General features: G+C 42.7%; 1 protein-coding gene across 13 annotated transcripts in view; it reads right to left on the reverse strand.

Moving 5' to 3' along the window:
* The window catches only part of mycbp2 (MYC binding protein 2), a 56,387-nt gene that overhangs the window by 22,980 nt on the left and 18,887 nt on the right, over window positions 1–14,520 (reverse strand). For 11 of the 13 annotated variants that reach the window (XM_058083141.2, XM_058083129.2, XM_058083138.2 and 8 more), the window contains exons 18-49: window positions 13,473–13,577; window positions 12,171–12,290; window positions 11,572–11,653; window positions 11,370–11,487; window positions 10,933–11,291; window positions 10,640–10,812; window positions 10,421–10,546; window positions 10,176–10,303; window positions 9,996–10,087; window positions 8,762–8,896; window positions 8,598–8,681; window positions 8,442–8,538; window positions 8,159–8,351; window positions 7,351–7,625; window positions 6,942–7,163; window positions 6,610–6,801; window positions 5,993–6,199; window positions 5,779–5,916; window positions 5,115–5,293; window positions 4,895–5,037; window positions 4,683–4,783; window positions 4,316–4,534; window positions 3,738–3,960; window positions 3,527–3,645; window positions 3,338–3,425; window positions 3,219–3,268; window positions 2,972–3,144; window positions 2,095–2,239; window positions 1,797–2,012; window positions 1,662–1,717; window positions 1,472–1,587; window positions 1,247–1,344 (exon numbers count right to left, since the gene is read on the reverse strand). In XM_058083141.2, coding sequence (XP_057939124.2) covers window positions 1,247–1,344; window positions 1,472–1,587; window positions 1,662–1,717; window positions 1,797–2,012; window positions 2,095–2,239; window positions 2,972–3,144; window positions 3,219–3,268; window positions 3,338–3,425; window positions 3,527–3,645; window positions 3,738–3,960; window positions 4,316–4,534; window positions 4,683–4,783; window positions 4,895–5,037; window positions 5,115–5,293; window positions 5,779–5,916; window positions 5,993–6,199; window positions 6,610–6,801; window positions 6,942–7,163; window positions 7,351–7,625; window positions 8,159–8,351; window positions 8,442–8,538; window positions 8,598–8,681; window positions 8,762–8,896; window positions 9,996–10,087; window positions 10,176–10,303; window positions 10,421–10,546; window positions 10,640–10,812; window positions 10,933–11,291; window positions 11,370–11,487; window positions 11,572–11,653; window positions 12,171–12,290; window positions 13,473–13,577 — 4,772 coding nt within the window. The remainder of the gene's footprint in view (window positions 1–1,246; window positions 1,345–1,471; window positions 1,588–1,661; window positions 1,718–1,796; window positions 2,013–2,094; window positions 2,240–2,971; window positions 3,145–3,218; window positions 3,269–3,337; window positions 3,426–3,526; window positions 3,646–3,737; window positions 3,961–4,315; window positions 4,535–4,682; window positions 4,784–4,894; window positions 5,038–5,114; window positions 5,294–5,778; window positions 5,917–5,992; window positions 6,200–6,609; window positions 6,802–6,941; window positions 7,164–7,350; window positions 7,626–8,158; window positions 8,352–8,441; window positions 8,539–8,597; window positions 8,682–8,761; window positions 8,897–9,995; window positions 10,088–10,175; window positions 10,304–10,420; window positions 10,547–10,639; window positions 10,813–10,932; window positions 11,292–11,369; window positions 11,488–11,571; window positions 11,654–12,170; window positions 12,291–13,472; window positions 13,578–14,520) is intronic. The other 2 variants (XM_058083133.2, XM_058083132.2) reach the window with 1 other exon arrangement.

Below are 14,520 nucleotides of genomic sequence, written 5' to 3' on the forward strand. Positions count from 1 at the left end.
GCTTGGTCAGTCCTGCTTTCTTTCTTTCTTTCTCTCTCACATCATGACAAACCACAATCTCACCCAGAGAAGAAAAATAAATATACAGTGGGTGTACACTGTTGCTTGTTTCCCCATTAAAACAAAGTTTCCTGGTACAATGATGACAGCCCACAAGGCCTTAATGCATGAGACTTTCTATTATGGGTCAGCAGTATCACACCATAGTATATTTGAAGGACAAAAAAATGTCTTCAAATCTCCTGCTTGGGCTGCAAGGGAGCGGAATGTTTTCAGTACATTTCCTGACACTTTTATGGGAAGTTTAGCAAGGGAATTTGAATAAATAAATAAAATAAAAAAATAAAAAAAGAGGATTTTCCGTTGATAAACAAACCAAAAAATAAAAATAAATAATATGGTGCTATTTAAGGCTTTGTGCTATTAGCTAAGTTATATGAGGTATTTGTAATAACAGATTTTCCTCACCGGATTAATAAAGTATTGTCAAAGTATATTTTTACATGTACTGTATGTAACTACACTGTATTGCAAATACATAATAATGCAGTATTGTCATGTTTGTATGGGGAAAAAATATATAACATTTTGTTGTGATAAGTATACATGCAAACAAACCAATATAAATTGCATGAATAGTACAGTATGCAGATGTAAGTTTTTGTAAATATATATTATTATAAACTGTATAGCTAAACTCCCCCCACAAAATTTGATGATTATTTTTCTTCCTGTATATGAAAAATATAAAACCCCTTTAAAACCTTTACAATAGAATATTCATAAATATCCAATAAGGTGTACTTTTTAATGTAAAAGCAATAGTAAATATTAGATGATTAGCATACATACATACAACATTCCTAAATACCATACCTAAAAAAAAACGCAGTACTAAATCAATTTCTTTCCTTCATCAATTATTAAATAAATAAATTATTCAATAAATGCGGTAGTGTCCCATGCTCCTGATGGACGAATGCGTAGCGCATGTAGAAGGTGTGGCCTCAAAAGGAAGTTGCTGCGATATGTATAAAAGTAAGAGCTGCACGATGACAATCAAATTTGCTTTAAATGTGGTTTCTGTCACCTTAATGATGAAGCCAGAACTGTTTTCAAGTTTAGTAGTATCGTATGCTACTAGTATGGAGTGTTTTGGCCGTTTGACAATAGGCCAAAAGATCATTTGTGTTGATTGCTGTCATGGATATGTCTAGCATTATGACAGTTTTAAGATGAAGCTCACCTTGCTGGGCTGAGGCTCCGCCTTAGGTTTGACCATCTGCGTGCCAGGTGGGATCATGCCTTTGGGAGGGTCTTTGACTTCAACCTCCAAACCAGCATCTATAACGTGCAATGTTTCAATTAAATTTAAACAGAACATAGAAACTCATGGATGTCGACAACCACTACATATTCCGCCAATTGTATATGAGGCTAATATAAAATGAAAGTGGTAAATGGAACACACCTATTTCAATTCCATCAATAGTGACGTGGATTGTGTAGAGGCCGACTGATCCTGGGGTCCAGTTGGCACTGTAGGTTCCGTCAGTGTTGGCACGTATCAACATGTTCTCACTCGGTCTGAATAGGATAGAAAATGTAAGAAACAATGTACTCGACTGTATCTCTGATTGGTTCTTCATGATCTCAGGCACCTCTTTGGAGTAGGGGAAGCAAAGCGTAATTCCTCAAAAGAGTAGCTTTCATATGCCTGCAATATAAAAAGGCACAATGAATAACTGATCAGGTGAGATTGAAAGATATTTTCCAGTCAATGGCGTGACGCTGACCTTCATCATGGTGATGGCGATGTAACGAGCTTCTTTCACGATCATGGGCTCATATGTGGCCTCCAGCTTGGGCGCTGGCAAACCTCCAAAAGTGAGGTCGGGTCCAGGAGATGAGGAGGCAGCGGCAGAGGAGGTTCCGGGTAGTCGCTGCAGCTTTTTCACATTATCAGGCTGCATTGATTTCTTCTGAGAAACAGGCACAGCCTTTACCTCCACCTGGACATCAAGCAGATACAGCGGAATTTTTAGTTCTGTTTTCAGAATCTCAGATGTGCACTCAGATACTTGTTTTACCGACCTTCATGTTGGGTACATGCACCACATCCCCATACTGGTCTTTGGTCTGCACGACGATGGTCGCCGGCCATCCGCAGCGAATATCGTCTTTGTTCAGAATCAGAGATGTCTTCTGGGGGTCTGCATAGGAGTCTGGTTGCAGCCACCTTGAATGAAAAGACACAAAACAACAATCAATACCTGCGGTCTCACTGTGGGGTTCTTTGATGGTTGCTTTTCCACTGCACAGTAACATCTCAGCTTGCCTCAGCTTTAGACAAGACACTCTACACAACAATGTATTTACTTCTTGGTATATTACTGTAAGGAGATGTATTTTATCCATGAGGAGATGGAGGGCAGCGGCAAAATGGAGACTGTGGAGTATAGTATTGTAGCATCCAGAATTAAGTCTCAAAAACAGGGTAAGATAATTTTAGCAAGTGTTCTCAAATTACATCCAAGAGGAGACTGAGGGCAGTGAGAAAATGGAGGGCTGCAGCAAAGTTGAAAGTATGGAATATAATACTGCAGTGTAAAGGACTAGGGCACAACAACAAGATAAGGTAACGGTAATGTTTGAAGGTGTCCTCAAACTTTATTCAAGAGGAGACTGAGGGCAGCAAGAAAACTGACTGTGGAGACTTTGGAGTAGTAAGATTCTGGGGGTAAGCTGATGCTAGAATGTGTGTTTATTTTTCTAATTGACGAGGCAAAGACAAACCTACTTGAGTACTAAAAGTAGTACTCATACTACCTCAATTTCCAGCGGGATTGTGACAATAGCAGATAGAGACAATTAAATTCAATGTACAGCAGAAAAGGAGCTAAGAGGTCCCGTTTTAGTACACAGAAGACAAGACTGAAATGCCTCAAAATGAAAGTTGCACATGCTTGACCTTGCTAAACGTCCTCCACTCGAGTTCTGTACGCATGTGATGAAGTCCTCCAGGAATGAGTGCTCGTTGGTTTGGAGATGCAAAGGCAGGTTCCCCTCCAAGGCCTCCAGGATGATGGGAGGGTGGGACAGGGCCAGACCCTTCCCCAAGATCCCTGCATGGGCTTTACACACCTAAACAAAGGTGAAGGAAAAAATAAAGGAAGACTGCAAAAAAGGGAACTATTAATTTAATTTATGTAGCTCACCTGAAGGGAGGCCTCCTCTAGGATCTCAAGGTCCTCCTCCAATTCACTGCCTGAAGTTAAAACAATGAATTAAACAAAGTATTAATTCTCACAATTCATCACTAGCACTATTACTATACCTATAGGGAGAGCCAGGTCTTTCTTCATAAGTGCTGCAGCACACACACTGCCCAAGTAAGCCAACTCTTTCTCCAGCTGGATGATGCCCTGAAATGTCAAGAAGGGCTTAGACTCTGTGACTTTCAGCTTTTATTCCGAGATTAAAAAAAGAACTATTATGCAGAAATATAAAGAGGAGCAGACATTACCTCATCAGGACCTGGGTTGAATTCATATCCCACAGCCACACACTTAAAGCCATAGAAGCACGCCTTCTCATCCTTCACATAATCTGAGGCGGTTTCCAGTGAAAAGAGAACTTCATTTCCTGCACAAACATGAAAGCCCCCCCCCCGCAAACATCATGAATTTGAATCGTCAAAAAACATTACAGAGGTGTGAAAATAGGCTTTGTCTTACCTGGCAAGACGAGAACCGCGGTGGGCCAGCCCATGGAGCCCGAGAACTTCTTGAGCTCAGTCCATGTGTTGATGGTGTCATGGACAAGTGGTTTGCCCCCCAGGGAGGACAGGTGGAGGGTGCGGCTGGGGATGAGCAGGCGGAGGACATCCTCCGGCTGCGCGGTGCCGCACTGCGGATCAAACTCAATGCTGGTCCAACGTACACAGTCGGGGAAGGAGACCTGGCAAAATAGGAGAGTTTAACTAGTCATAGGTGCAGATGATGTATTCAGGGCTACTGTGTATTGGTCAGTACAAAAAAGGTGTTTGTAATGTTTCAACTGGTCTTAAAATTAAAAAATAAAAATTTAACTACTACTTGTTAAGTAGTGATACCTAGAACAACTATTACTACACCTATACTACTACTACAGACAACTACTATTGCTTATAAAGTCTTAATGTGATACCGTAGCCACCATTCTTGTGTGACATATGAATGCAACACACTGAATTGCCTTTCTCAATGTCCCTTTTCTAACTGAAAAGGTTTACATTTCTCTGTTTGTCTCAATGCACCAAAAGTCATTCACGTACCCTGTATTGTGTGACCCCAGCTTGCTTGTAAGGGTGGTCGCTCTCGATCACCGAGTAGTGATTGGAGGTGGTGCAAGCCGACAGGCCCTGCTCAAGCTGGTTGCCGGTGGTGCTGTCGGTTGATTGGTTGGGGTTGAACGTGGGCGGGGCGTACTTTTGGTTGAGGGCTGAGACAGCGGGGAGCAGTTCTTGGACCAATCCGAAGACCTCAACTGCAGCCTGGGATTTTTAGAAGAGCAATTTTTAAAAATAAGACAGACAGCTGGGATAGGCTCCAGCACCGCCGCGACCCTCGTGAGGAAAAAGCGGTAGAAAGTGAATGAATGAATGAAGAGAGACAATGCAATGTTCCAAGTCGGCCTCTTACCTTTGGTACGGATGCCGCTACGGGTCCTATGTAGGCCAGGATAAGAGGGAGCAGCATGGAGAAGAGACTGGAGGAGCTTAGCAGCTCGGGGATGTCATCCACTAGAGAGACAATGGATATCAATACAGCTGAGAACAACAAATTAGATTAGGAAGAAAAACAAATCTATTCTAGTGGCATTTCCAAATGAGGTCTATGATTACCCGGCTTACCATCAACAGCAAAAGCCCTGTGAAGCAAGTCCTTGGCTGCTCTGACCACAGTGCTCACCACAGACAACGCTCGACTGCAGTTTTTGTCCTCTTCATTGGCTTTGCTCAGTAGCTGGGACTGAAGATCCCCGTCGTACTCACTCCTGAAGCAAAAGAGACAAATGTTGGGGGTTACGGACATAAACACTTTAAAGACGAGATGCCTTAAAGTGACGTGTACCTGTAGTAGAGAATCTGAGGGATCTGTCCTCGTGTCTGGTTCGTGCCATTGCTGCTCAAGCTACAGGTGCTAAAAGTGAAGGACACACCATCGGAGCACTGCACCGTGGTCATCCCGCCATCCCCGTTCGCGGTGCGGCTGCCATAGTTACGCAACCTGACAGCATACTTGACCCCTTCCTACAAGACAATATATTATCTGAGGCTCCGTTCCCACTTGCAGTATTTTGTTCAGTTGGTGCATTTTCTTTGATCAAGTATAAACGCGATCTTCTGAAACCTGATGTGCACCAAAGAAGCGACCACCAGCACCCCAGGGCTCAGCTGATCGCATTTACAATTCAATGATCGATGATGGAAAGTGAATTTGGTGCAGTTCGATTCGCTTGAGCTCAAACATGAATGTTACCAGTTTTAAAATGACAGCAAAAATGACAAATATATAAAAGAAAACATATTGGCAGTGGCATCTCCATGCTCTGCTCTCTCCTTCTGCACTCCTTTTTAACAGTATATTTCAAAACTTTTAGTTGAAATCTAAGCTGGTGAATATATCAGAATAGAAATATTAACCTACATATTCAACCCAGCAGATGTCATCTTGGTTCGATATATTTGGCACACTACTACGTGATAAAATACGAGTAAATAATGCACCCACGTACCTTGAGAGGCACCGCCTTGTCCAGGCGAATCTCGGCAATATCACTAGGAGAATCATCAGTGCTGTAAGTCCCCTTCACAAGCTCGAGAGATGTCCACCTGTGAGAATGAGCAGAGTCCCCAGGGTGCTCTGTCTGTGCCTGGGTGCCAAAACACACAAACAGTTGACGAAAGTGACACATGAAAAATCCATTTGAAAATATGCTATCCCCTTACGTCGTCAGCAAGCACCTCCAACTCATACTCGTGGATGCCGCCCCCTCCGTACACGCAGACACCCACCAGGACTACACCAGGCTTATCCACCGTCAGGCAGATGGCATCCGGAGAACCGTTGCCCGTGTTCCAGCTGCGGCCCTGGCTCGTTTTGGTGAACCGGTTAGGGGATGCTTTGACAGAGTGGAGTGAGTTGAGACCGTCAACCTAAAAAAGCAAGCAAGCAAAAAAATGAGTTAGAAATTAAGGGTTTCCTGTTATTTAAAAAAAAAAAAAAAAAAATGAGCATCACATTATATTGGCCTAGAGCTAAAATCTCCTATATTGACACTGACACATCTAGCACGTCTATTTCTACGTCGAATTTCAGAGACCGGTGCAGGGCTAACAACATATCACACTTTCATTCAACACATAAAACAATGCTTGTCTCTTTAACAACAGGTGACAAGATGTTACTATGGCGATGAGTTCTGACTTCAATACATTGCTATGTCCTATTTCCTGTTACCGCTCATTTAAAAACCATAGACAGACATGCATCCCATTTAAGTTCTCCAATTTCGATTGACTGTATTGTGCTCAGTGTGCTGGTCTAAATGAATGTAGAGGCCTACCTCAGAGCCAAGGGCAGAGGCTGTGAGCTCAGAGACAATGGAGGCCAGCAGTCCACATGTGTTGGACACCAGGTGTGGTGAGAAGAGCTCCACCTCTTTTCTCAAACTCTTCCTCACTGGAAGCACCACAATCACTAGCATCTTCTCCAGCACCTCCCGGAAGCTAGTCATTCCCATCAAGTTCTCCTCGGTCTATAGAAGAATGAAGATACAATAATTATTATTTTGTTATTGTCATTGTTTAGTACAGACCCTACCTTTTGCTCAAAGTCAGCTGGGATAGGCCAAGAAAATGGATAGATGGATCTTAAGTAGAGAACGTTTACACTCACATGGCTGAGTTTCTCCATGTGCGCCACCAGCAGGGGGAAGCGGTGAGCCAGAGTAGAGTCATTCTCTGTGCTGACTTGCTTGACCAGTGAACGCAGCAGAACTTCACCATCATACGCAATGGGCAGAATGGACGTCAGCTTCACAGATGTGTTGCACAGAGCCGACATCACCGCTGCCAGCAGACGACTGCTGGATGTGCGAAAGTTGGCTTCTGCAATGTCCTGGAAAATCACCAAAGGCTTTTATTGCTCTGCTTTTATATTCCTCAAGTGTCCATTTAGCCAGTACTGAATTAGCCACACTGCATATTTTAAATGATGACTCCTTTTTAATATACTTTGTTGTTCCTTGAGGAGAAATTATCTTTGTGGGACCCATAAAAAGAAAGACTACAAATTAGCGGCAAACCTGATCCAGGCAGTTGAGCAGGTCACAGAGGCAGGCCCACTGCAGCGCTGGAGTCGGGTAGAAGGAGTGGAAGCAGGCGGTGAAGGTGTTGTGGCACTCCTGCAGAACGGCCTCTAGCAGGGTGAGGGGCTGAGACAAGTAGCCCTGCGGGTCGTTGTCCAGCTTGGTCAGGCAGTTGTCCATGCTCTCTGACAGGATCTTCTTGAGTAGACTCCGCGTCTTGCCCACGCACTCGGCCAGCTTGCTCGACTCCTCTACCACGGCTTTGGTGCTCGCTAGAAAGCGGATCACAAACAGTATGTCAAGTCTGCTTGTCAATCATGCTAAAGTGGGGGTTATTGTTAATAAATAGTGGGAAGAATGACAATGCAAGATGACAGGTATCATAAATAATTGGCATGCATTCATACTGATTATATGACACATCTGGAGTGGGCACTCATCTGTATACTGGTACAAGTGCAATGATGCTGTACCCAGGCACACCTCTTGCAACCATGAGGGTGCCAGGGAAGTGTAATGCACCCATTATAGGTGCTCGAATAAGACATACTGTTTGAAATCAAATAACATTTCCTGTGCAGTGAAACCTTTCAATTGGACCACGTTGCACGTCCTACCATTGACCATGATACATAACGTTACATCAAGCCTTTTAGTAATCATCTAATGACATAATATAATAACATAATATTTGCAGTACCGTTAATAAGAGCCTTAAAGATGGTGAGAGTGTGATTCTATAACATTTCAATTTCCATGATTTCAGTCGTGATGTTGTACTCTATTACCCTCCACATGCACTTACCAGCGATAGGGAAAATCTCACAGATGTAGACCCTGAGCAGGCGGAGGCAGCAAGTGCCCACAAAGCGCAGCCTCTCCAGGTCCAACAGGGTGGCAGTGAATTGGAAGCCCTTCAAGCCCCGCAGCTCCTCCACACCCAGCACCAAGGTGGTCCAGCTCCAGTGGAGGATGCTGAGCAGGGACTCAAAACATTCCTATGGAGACAGATAAGTGTTACATCTTGAGTACAGTGCCAAGACAGTATCAAAAAAAAAAAAAAACGACAACATTGGGACATTAGTTACCACAGAAACTGTCCGAGCAAACGAGCGTTTGAGAATATGGACCGGCTCACTGGTCTGCTGTTTCCCCTTAGATGCATTGCCGTCGTTTGAAGGAAGCCTAATGTAAAGTCGGCCATTAATAAGACATAAAATGAAGTTTTAAACACTGTTACTTGCCTGTAAAGTAGCTGAGGTATTTGACCCGCATTGACGTCTGTACCGTTGTTTGACTTCTTTGAACTTTTGAACTGGAATACCACACTAAAAGGAAAAAAAAATACTAGTAAGATATCTAAGAGAAATATGACATGTATTTGAGGTTTGAACGGAGTGCGTCGTACCCATCGTCAGTGGTGATGGTGGCTTGTCCATGGGATCCACAGTCACTGCTGGGACCAGACACTCGAGCCCAGGCCACGTACCACCAGCCTGACTGCAGCAGCACTGGCTCGTCAAACATCATGGCATATTTCTCCCTGAAAATAAAATTTCGATACAATAACATCAAAATAAGGTTGTAAGTACTGTATAACAAAAACAATTTTAATACATACAAAACTATTTTATCATTTTTAACATAATTTCTTCTTTGGTAGCCAGGTACTAAACTGCAGAAATTAAAGCATCTGCTGGTCAAGCATTCATAAGAGATGACTAATAGTGTAAATACAATTTTAAAATAATATCAAATATCATAACAAACATTTTTACTCAACAATAACAACACTTTTAAATAATGTATATGATAATACTGTATACTTATTATAATCAATAATTACTTTTTAAAAATGATTTTTATTGTTGGTGTTGAATATTTGCACCATGTCAGCTTTACAGATGCCAGGTCTGCTCTGCAAATTGTGTGGCAAACGCATCTATCACTTGGTATCGAGAGTTGGGCATGGTTTGAAATTGATTTGATTGCGGTTTTGATTCCGATTCCGAGTTTCGATTCACATTACCAACAATTCTCGATTCACATGCTTTTTGAAAGGGGGAGGGGCAAGTCAAAAAAGTTTCTATGGTTTAAATGAGGGGACTAACCACAGTCTGAATTTTTTAATCATCCCATTCAAGTCCCCAAATACCAGAATATTATCCAACAATACCAGAAAAAGTAACTTGCTCTGTTTGTAGCTTGTGAGAAAATATGTCTCCAAGATGGTATGGAATGTCACCAGTCACAGTTATACCAACTCGGTATAACTGGCTGTAGCTCAAGTCCTTTATTTACGTCAAACTTCCACATCAGTCAACATCCTGAAATCCTCGATTACACTGGCATGAAACAAATACTTTTTTAATTCATTAACCAATTAATCATGTTAAGTTAGAAGATAAAAAAAAAAAGGTATATGTATTGAAAGTGTACAAGGGGTACACAACTGAAAGGCTTGTGAACCAGAAGAAGTCTGGTCCATCAAAGACGGGGCACTGTTATTTATACACCATGACCGATGTTTAGTCGTGCAACCTCCTTTGCATGATATTATTGTGTTGCAAATGTTGCACTCAAATATCATGAATTAATTAAGGCACTGTGTTTAATACAGCAAAATATGCTATCAACTCTACCTGGCAGCACAATCATATGCAAGTACATCAGTCTCAGCCAGCAGATCCCCATCGGTCTCATGGTCGCCACCATCAGGACCCAGTTCAAACAGCTGTTAAAACAACACACTTGACTGAAATGTATTCTATATGAGAGGTCTCAATGTGAAAATAGGGGGAAAATGTAGGAAGGCTACTCACCTTGATCTTAGCGGTGTACTCTCCTCGTCCACCAAACAGGCCCAGCCCGCCTAGCAAGATGTCTGCGTCAGAACAAAAGCGGATGGCCTCCACAGAGTGAGCAGAGTAGCCCCAACCGCCACCATGACCTGCAACATCCCACATTGTTAAGTCTGCCCAGTGTGCTGAGTGCTCTGTCATATTTCATGTAAGTGCCGGCAAGTGTTCTGTGACTACATGCCATAAATCAAAAAAAGTACACCTACTCTCAAAGCGGTTCACCACGCTGTAGTCCTCTTTGGAATAGACCTTCATCACCGCCTGCGTCTCTTCCTCTGTGCTGGCCACGCCCATCTTCAAATCTTGCATGGCTGCCAGTGTGTCCAAGCAACCTGTCAGCGGCAGCAACATAGCATCACATACAATTACGACATAACTTTGCATAAGCTCTTCTTTTGCATAATGGAGAAGTTATTGTGCATTACCGAGAATATGCAGCGCGCCGTGGGAGCGGGTGGTGGTGGCGTGTGACCCTGCAGGCAAGGCCAGCTCCGGGCTGAGGATACTGCAGCGAGCCTGTATGTCTGTAGCAGAGGGCATCCTCGCGTCGGCTATCACTGCGTTGTAACACCACATCTCTCTTGAAGCTGGTAAGAACCTAAATGGCATGCAGGGGGAATGACAGGTTTAAGGACTATAAGAATCTATAATTGCCTTTGGTTGTTCTTTGGCTTAAAACTGGAGTGATTGCATACTGATTAAATAAAAAGGTACTGACCTCCATATGACATCATACACAGGGTCCAGACACAGTCCAAATCCCTGCAGGTCTTCCTGCTCTGAATCATTGAAGGTGCGGCAGCTTCCGTCCATTTTGTTGATGAGCAAGCATTTGAAAGGTGGTGGCTCGGACACAGAGGAGGGCACCAGCCCGATAATGTGTTTGCTAGCAAAGATCTCAGAGGTGGCCAGCACGTGGGAGTTGATGAGGGCCTCGTCAATCCGCAGGAACGTCTGGTCTCCACTGGCACCGATCCAGGTGGCCTTGCGTCCATATTTGGCACCGATGTTAGGCATAGGGGACGGCTTGGCATTCCAGTAGGGCATGTCGAGAATGGGACGCCCAAGTTGTCCTTTCTGAAAGATGATTTGTGTAAAAAAAGTATTTAACGCTAATCCGCTGAGTTTCTAATGGGGAAATCTTTTCATTCTTACCGAGAAACTACCAAAGGTGAAGACCTGGCCATCCACAAGAAGAACAACTGTGTGGTTGCTGCCTGCTGTCACTTGGACACTGGCACCAGGGAGAGCCTGGACCAGAGTTGGGGAACCCCTTTCAATGTAGAAGGTTTTTGGTCGTTAGTACAGTTTTTGTTAATTTGTACATTTATGTCTGCAAAAGCAACTGAAACGCTACCTGGAGTTAACGTCCCCATGTCCAAGTTGGCCATGTTGACCATAGCCAAATGTGTAGACATCTCCATTCTCCATCAGCACCACTGCAAGACAAGGCAGTCATTGAATTTTATGCACTTTATGCTTTAATAAGCTGTACTCGCCACACATCCTCAAATGTTATTTGACTGAGGGCAGTGAGAAAATGTGTTGCTGCTGCAAAGTGGAGAGTGTGGAGTTAAATACTGCAGTTTAAGAGGCTGAGCCAAAGGTGGCATGCGTCCTAAAATTTTATTTGTGAGGCAGTGAGTAAACATGCCGTCGGAGAAAAGCTATTGTTTGTCATTACTAGATGTTTATCTAAAATGATGCGATGATTACAAAACTACTCAACCAGCAAACAGCAAGCATTTACTTTACCCGTACGGATTTCTGAAATATGACATTCTTTCTGTTTAGTTCTGCTATTAGTTTTATATTGTGGCAATTATATTATTTATATGACTCATCTACTTTGTGAGTGTGTATGAACACACGTTCCAGGACCAGGGCAGTACTCACACCAGTCAAACAAAGTGGACTTTAGCAAACAATTGTACAAGTTGACCCTTAACCTCCTACCTGAGTGGTGAAAACCGCAGCTGACCTGTACAGCTCGTACCTCACAGTCAAACCTGACTGCCCCGGGCGGGTAAGTGGTTATCTTACTGGCATCTTTCTCACCACGCTCGCTGCTTCCGTCTAAAATAAATGAAAAGAATAAATCACAAAGGTTATGTTTTGAGTTGAAAAGGGCTTGGGAGACGAGTGAGGCTCAGCTCTGACAGGAAGACCAAGAAGACGTCTGGTCTGGAGGGGAAAGTAAGAGAAGCAGATGGACATGCTGAGAATGAAAGAACAGCATAACAGAACACATTTTGTGAGCTATCTGGTTTACTTTGAGCCTGATTTGCGGTGAAAGAGTTGCAGTAGTACAGCCATGAATCACAATGAATACCATGTCTGCTATCTTTAGGACCATAAGCCAGCAAGTTCTGTCAGAGGACCCTGAATGGCACCAACTTTAAAAGTATGGTAAATATTGACTGGCTCATGGCCCAAAAGATTTATCAAGTAGGGTTGAAAGTTCAGCTCAAATAGACAACTGAGTGAGAACAAAGAACACCCAAGCTGCTGTGGCTGTCCAAGACATAAACGCCAACAAGACAACACCGAGGCTGCTGCTGCTGCTTCTGGGAGGGGAAGGATGCTAAAGTGGACATTGGTCAAGTATGCAATGTACAGTACAGTGGACTCTCGGAATTAATCAGCATACAAACAACTTGGAATTAGAACTAATTTACATAAAAAGCAGCCCAAAAGTCAAGACAAAATCCTGGCTAGCTGCTGTGGGTAATTATTTTTAATTATTTTTTTAGAATTTTCAAGCTTTACATTAGCAACCTTGAAGGAATTTACCAGTAATTCTCCCTTCACGCTTTGCTACATTGATATTTGTATATACCGTTATGTACATTTTGGCAAAAAAAAGAAAAATGCACGTTATTATTAATTAAGTAATAATATCATATATTAGTGGATTGTGCTTGACTTCCCAGCGTCCAGTGTACTTTTTTAATTAAACATTTGATATTTTTCAACAAAAAATGCCCAAGATGTTTCCTTCTCCCACTGACAAAAAAAGTTAACTCTAAATTTAAACCATCCTGAGGTTTAAACCCAGAAAAAGAATGATTTGATTTAATCCTTAGTCCTGTCCAGTGTCTATAGATATAAATAATATAGAACCAGCTTTCTCCAGTGAATGTTTGTTGCCACAAAAGTGCCCCCCATCAAAGAGTGACAGAGAGGAGGTGGGCGGGATAGTTTAAAAAAAAAAAGGCGGCATCTCTGCGCCCGTTGAGTTAGTGAAGACCATAGTACCTTTGTGCTTGTCCCGTTTATGCCTTAGTGCCTGAAGGGGTCTTATTCTGGCTAGGGCCTGCTCACGCTGGTTCATTAAAATGGTACCGGGGAAAACAATGGGGCCTGAGAGAGAAAGAAACTTTCACATGCATGCACAATGCTCACAAATCAATGGGAAACAACACAGGATAATAACAATAATACCAGACTACCACCACCAACACAATGCACGAAGGAGAGAATGATAAAAAAGCAACAAAGCATGGGGGAAGTCACCAAGGCACAACACGCAAGCTTAAGCGCAGCACCTTAAAGATTTGGAAAATGAATGTATATGGATGAATGTATTGTGTTTGATGGTTATGTCACCACCTCCTCCTAACCCTAACCCTCTAGCAACTCTCTACAAATACTCAACAAGCACTGTTGAGGGGGGGCATGTGTATTAGTGGGTATAGACTACAGTACGACAGTGTTGGAGCCACACTGAAAAGAAAAAAAATAGTATAGATCAAAGAAATTATAAGGTTATGCACATAATGTTACAACAATAATATTACACCAAAGCAGCATAAACTCAAATGTACCAAAAAGTATTCTATGCACATACTGTGTAATATATTTATTACATCACAGCTTTTTTTTCCTATAGCATACAATTTGATGAATATTAAACTGTAACAATTCACATGTATTTCACTCCGCTGACCGTGTCACGTCCTGGCACCATTTGGCTGTAGTGTTTATGTGTCCTTGTTAAAAACATGTAGTAGCATTTTACTCCTCCTCATCCTCCATGAACCAAAGATTCTTTTACAGTATTTTGTAAGGGTGCCCTACAGCCACATTATTTCTACCTTCCTTCTTTCATGTATGATCGTACAACAGAAAACATAGCAGTAACGCACAAAGGAGACTGACAATGCCCTTAGCTAATCAGGACTGTTGTGGCTCTATATTTAGCCGCTACACATACTGAGATGAGGTGGAGGGACGATATCTCACATGTGTATACAACACTGTCTACTGGTAGCAGTAGTAAATACAATAACGGACACATATACTA

The sequence above is a fragment of the Doryrhamphus excisus genome, linkage group LG12, assembly GCF_037039965.1.
Source record: "Doryrhamphus excisus strain RoL-2023G ecotype Guam linkage group LG12, RoL_Dexc_Guam_v1.1, whole genome shotgun sequence".
NCBI lineage: Eukaryota > Metazoa > Chordata > Actinopteri > Syngnathiformes > Syngnathidae > Doryrhamphus > Doryrhamphus excisus.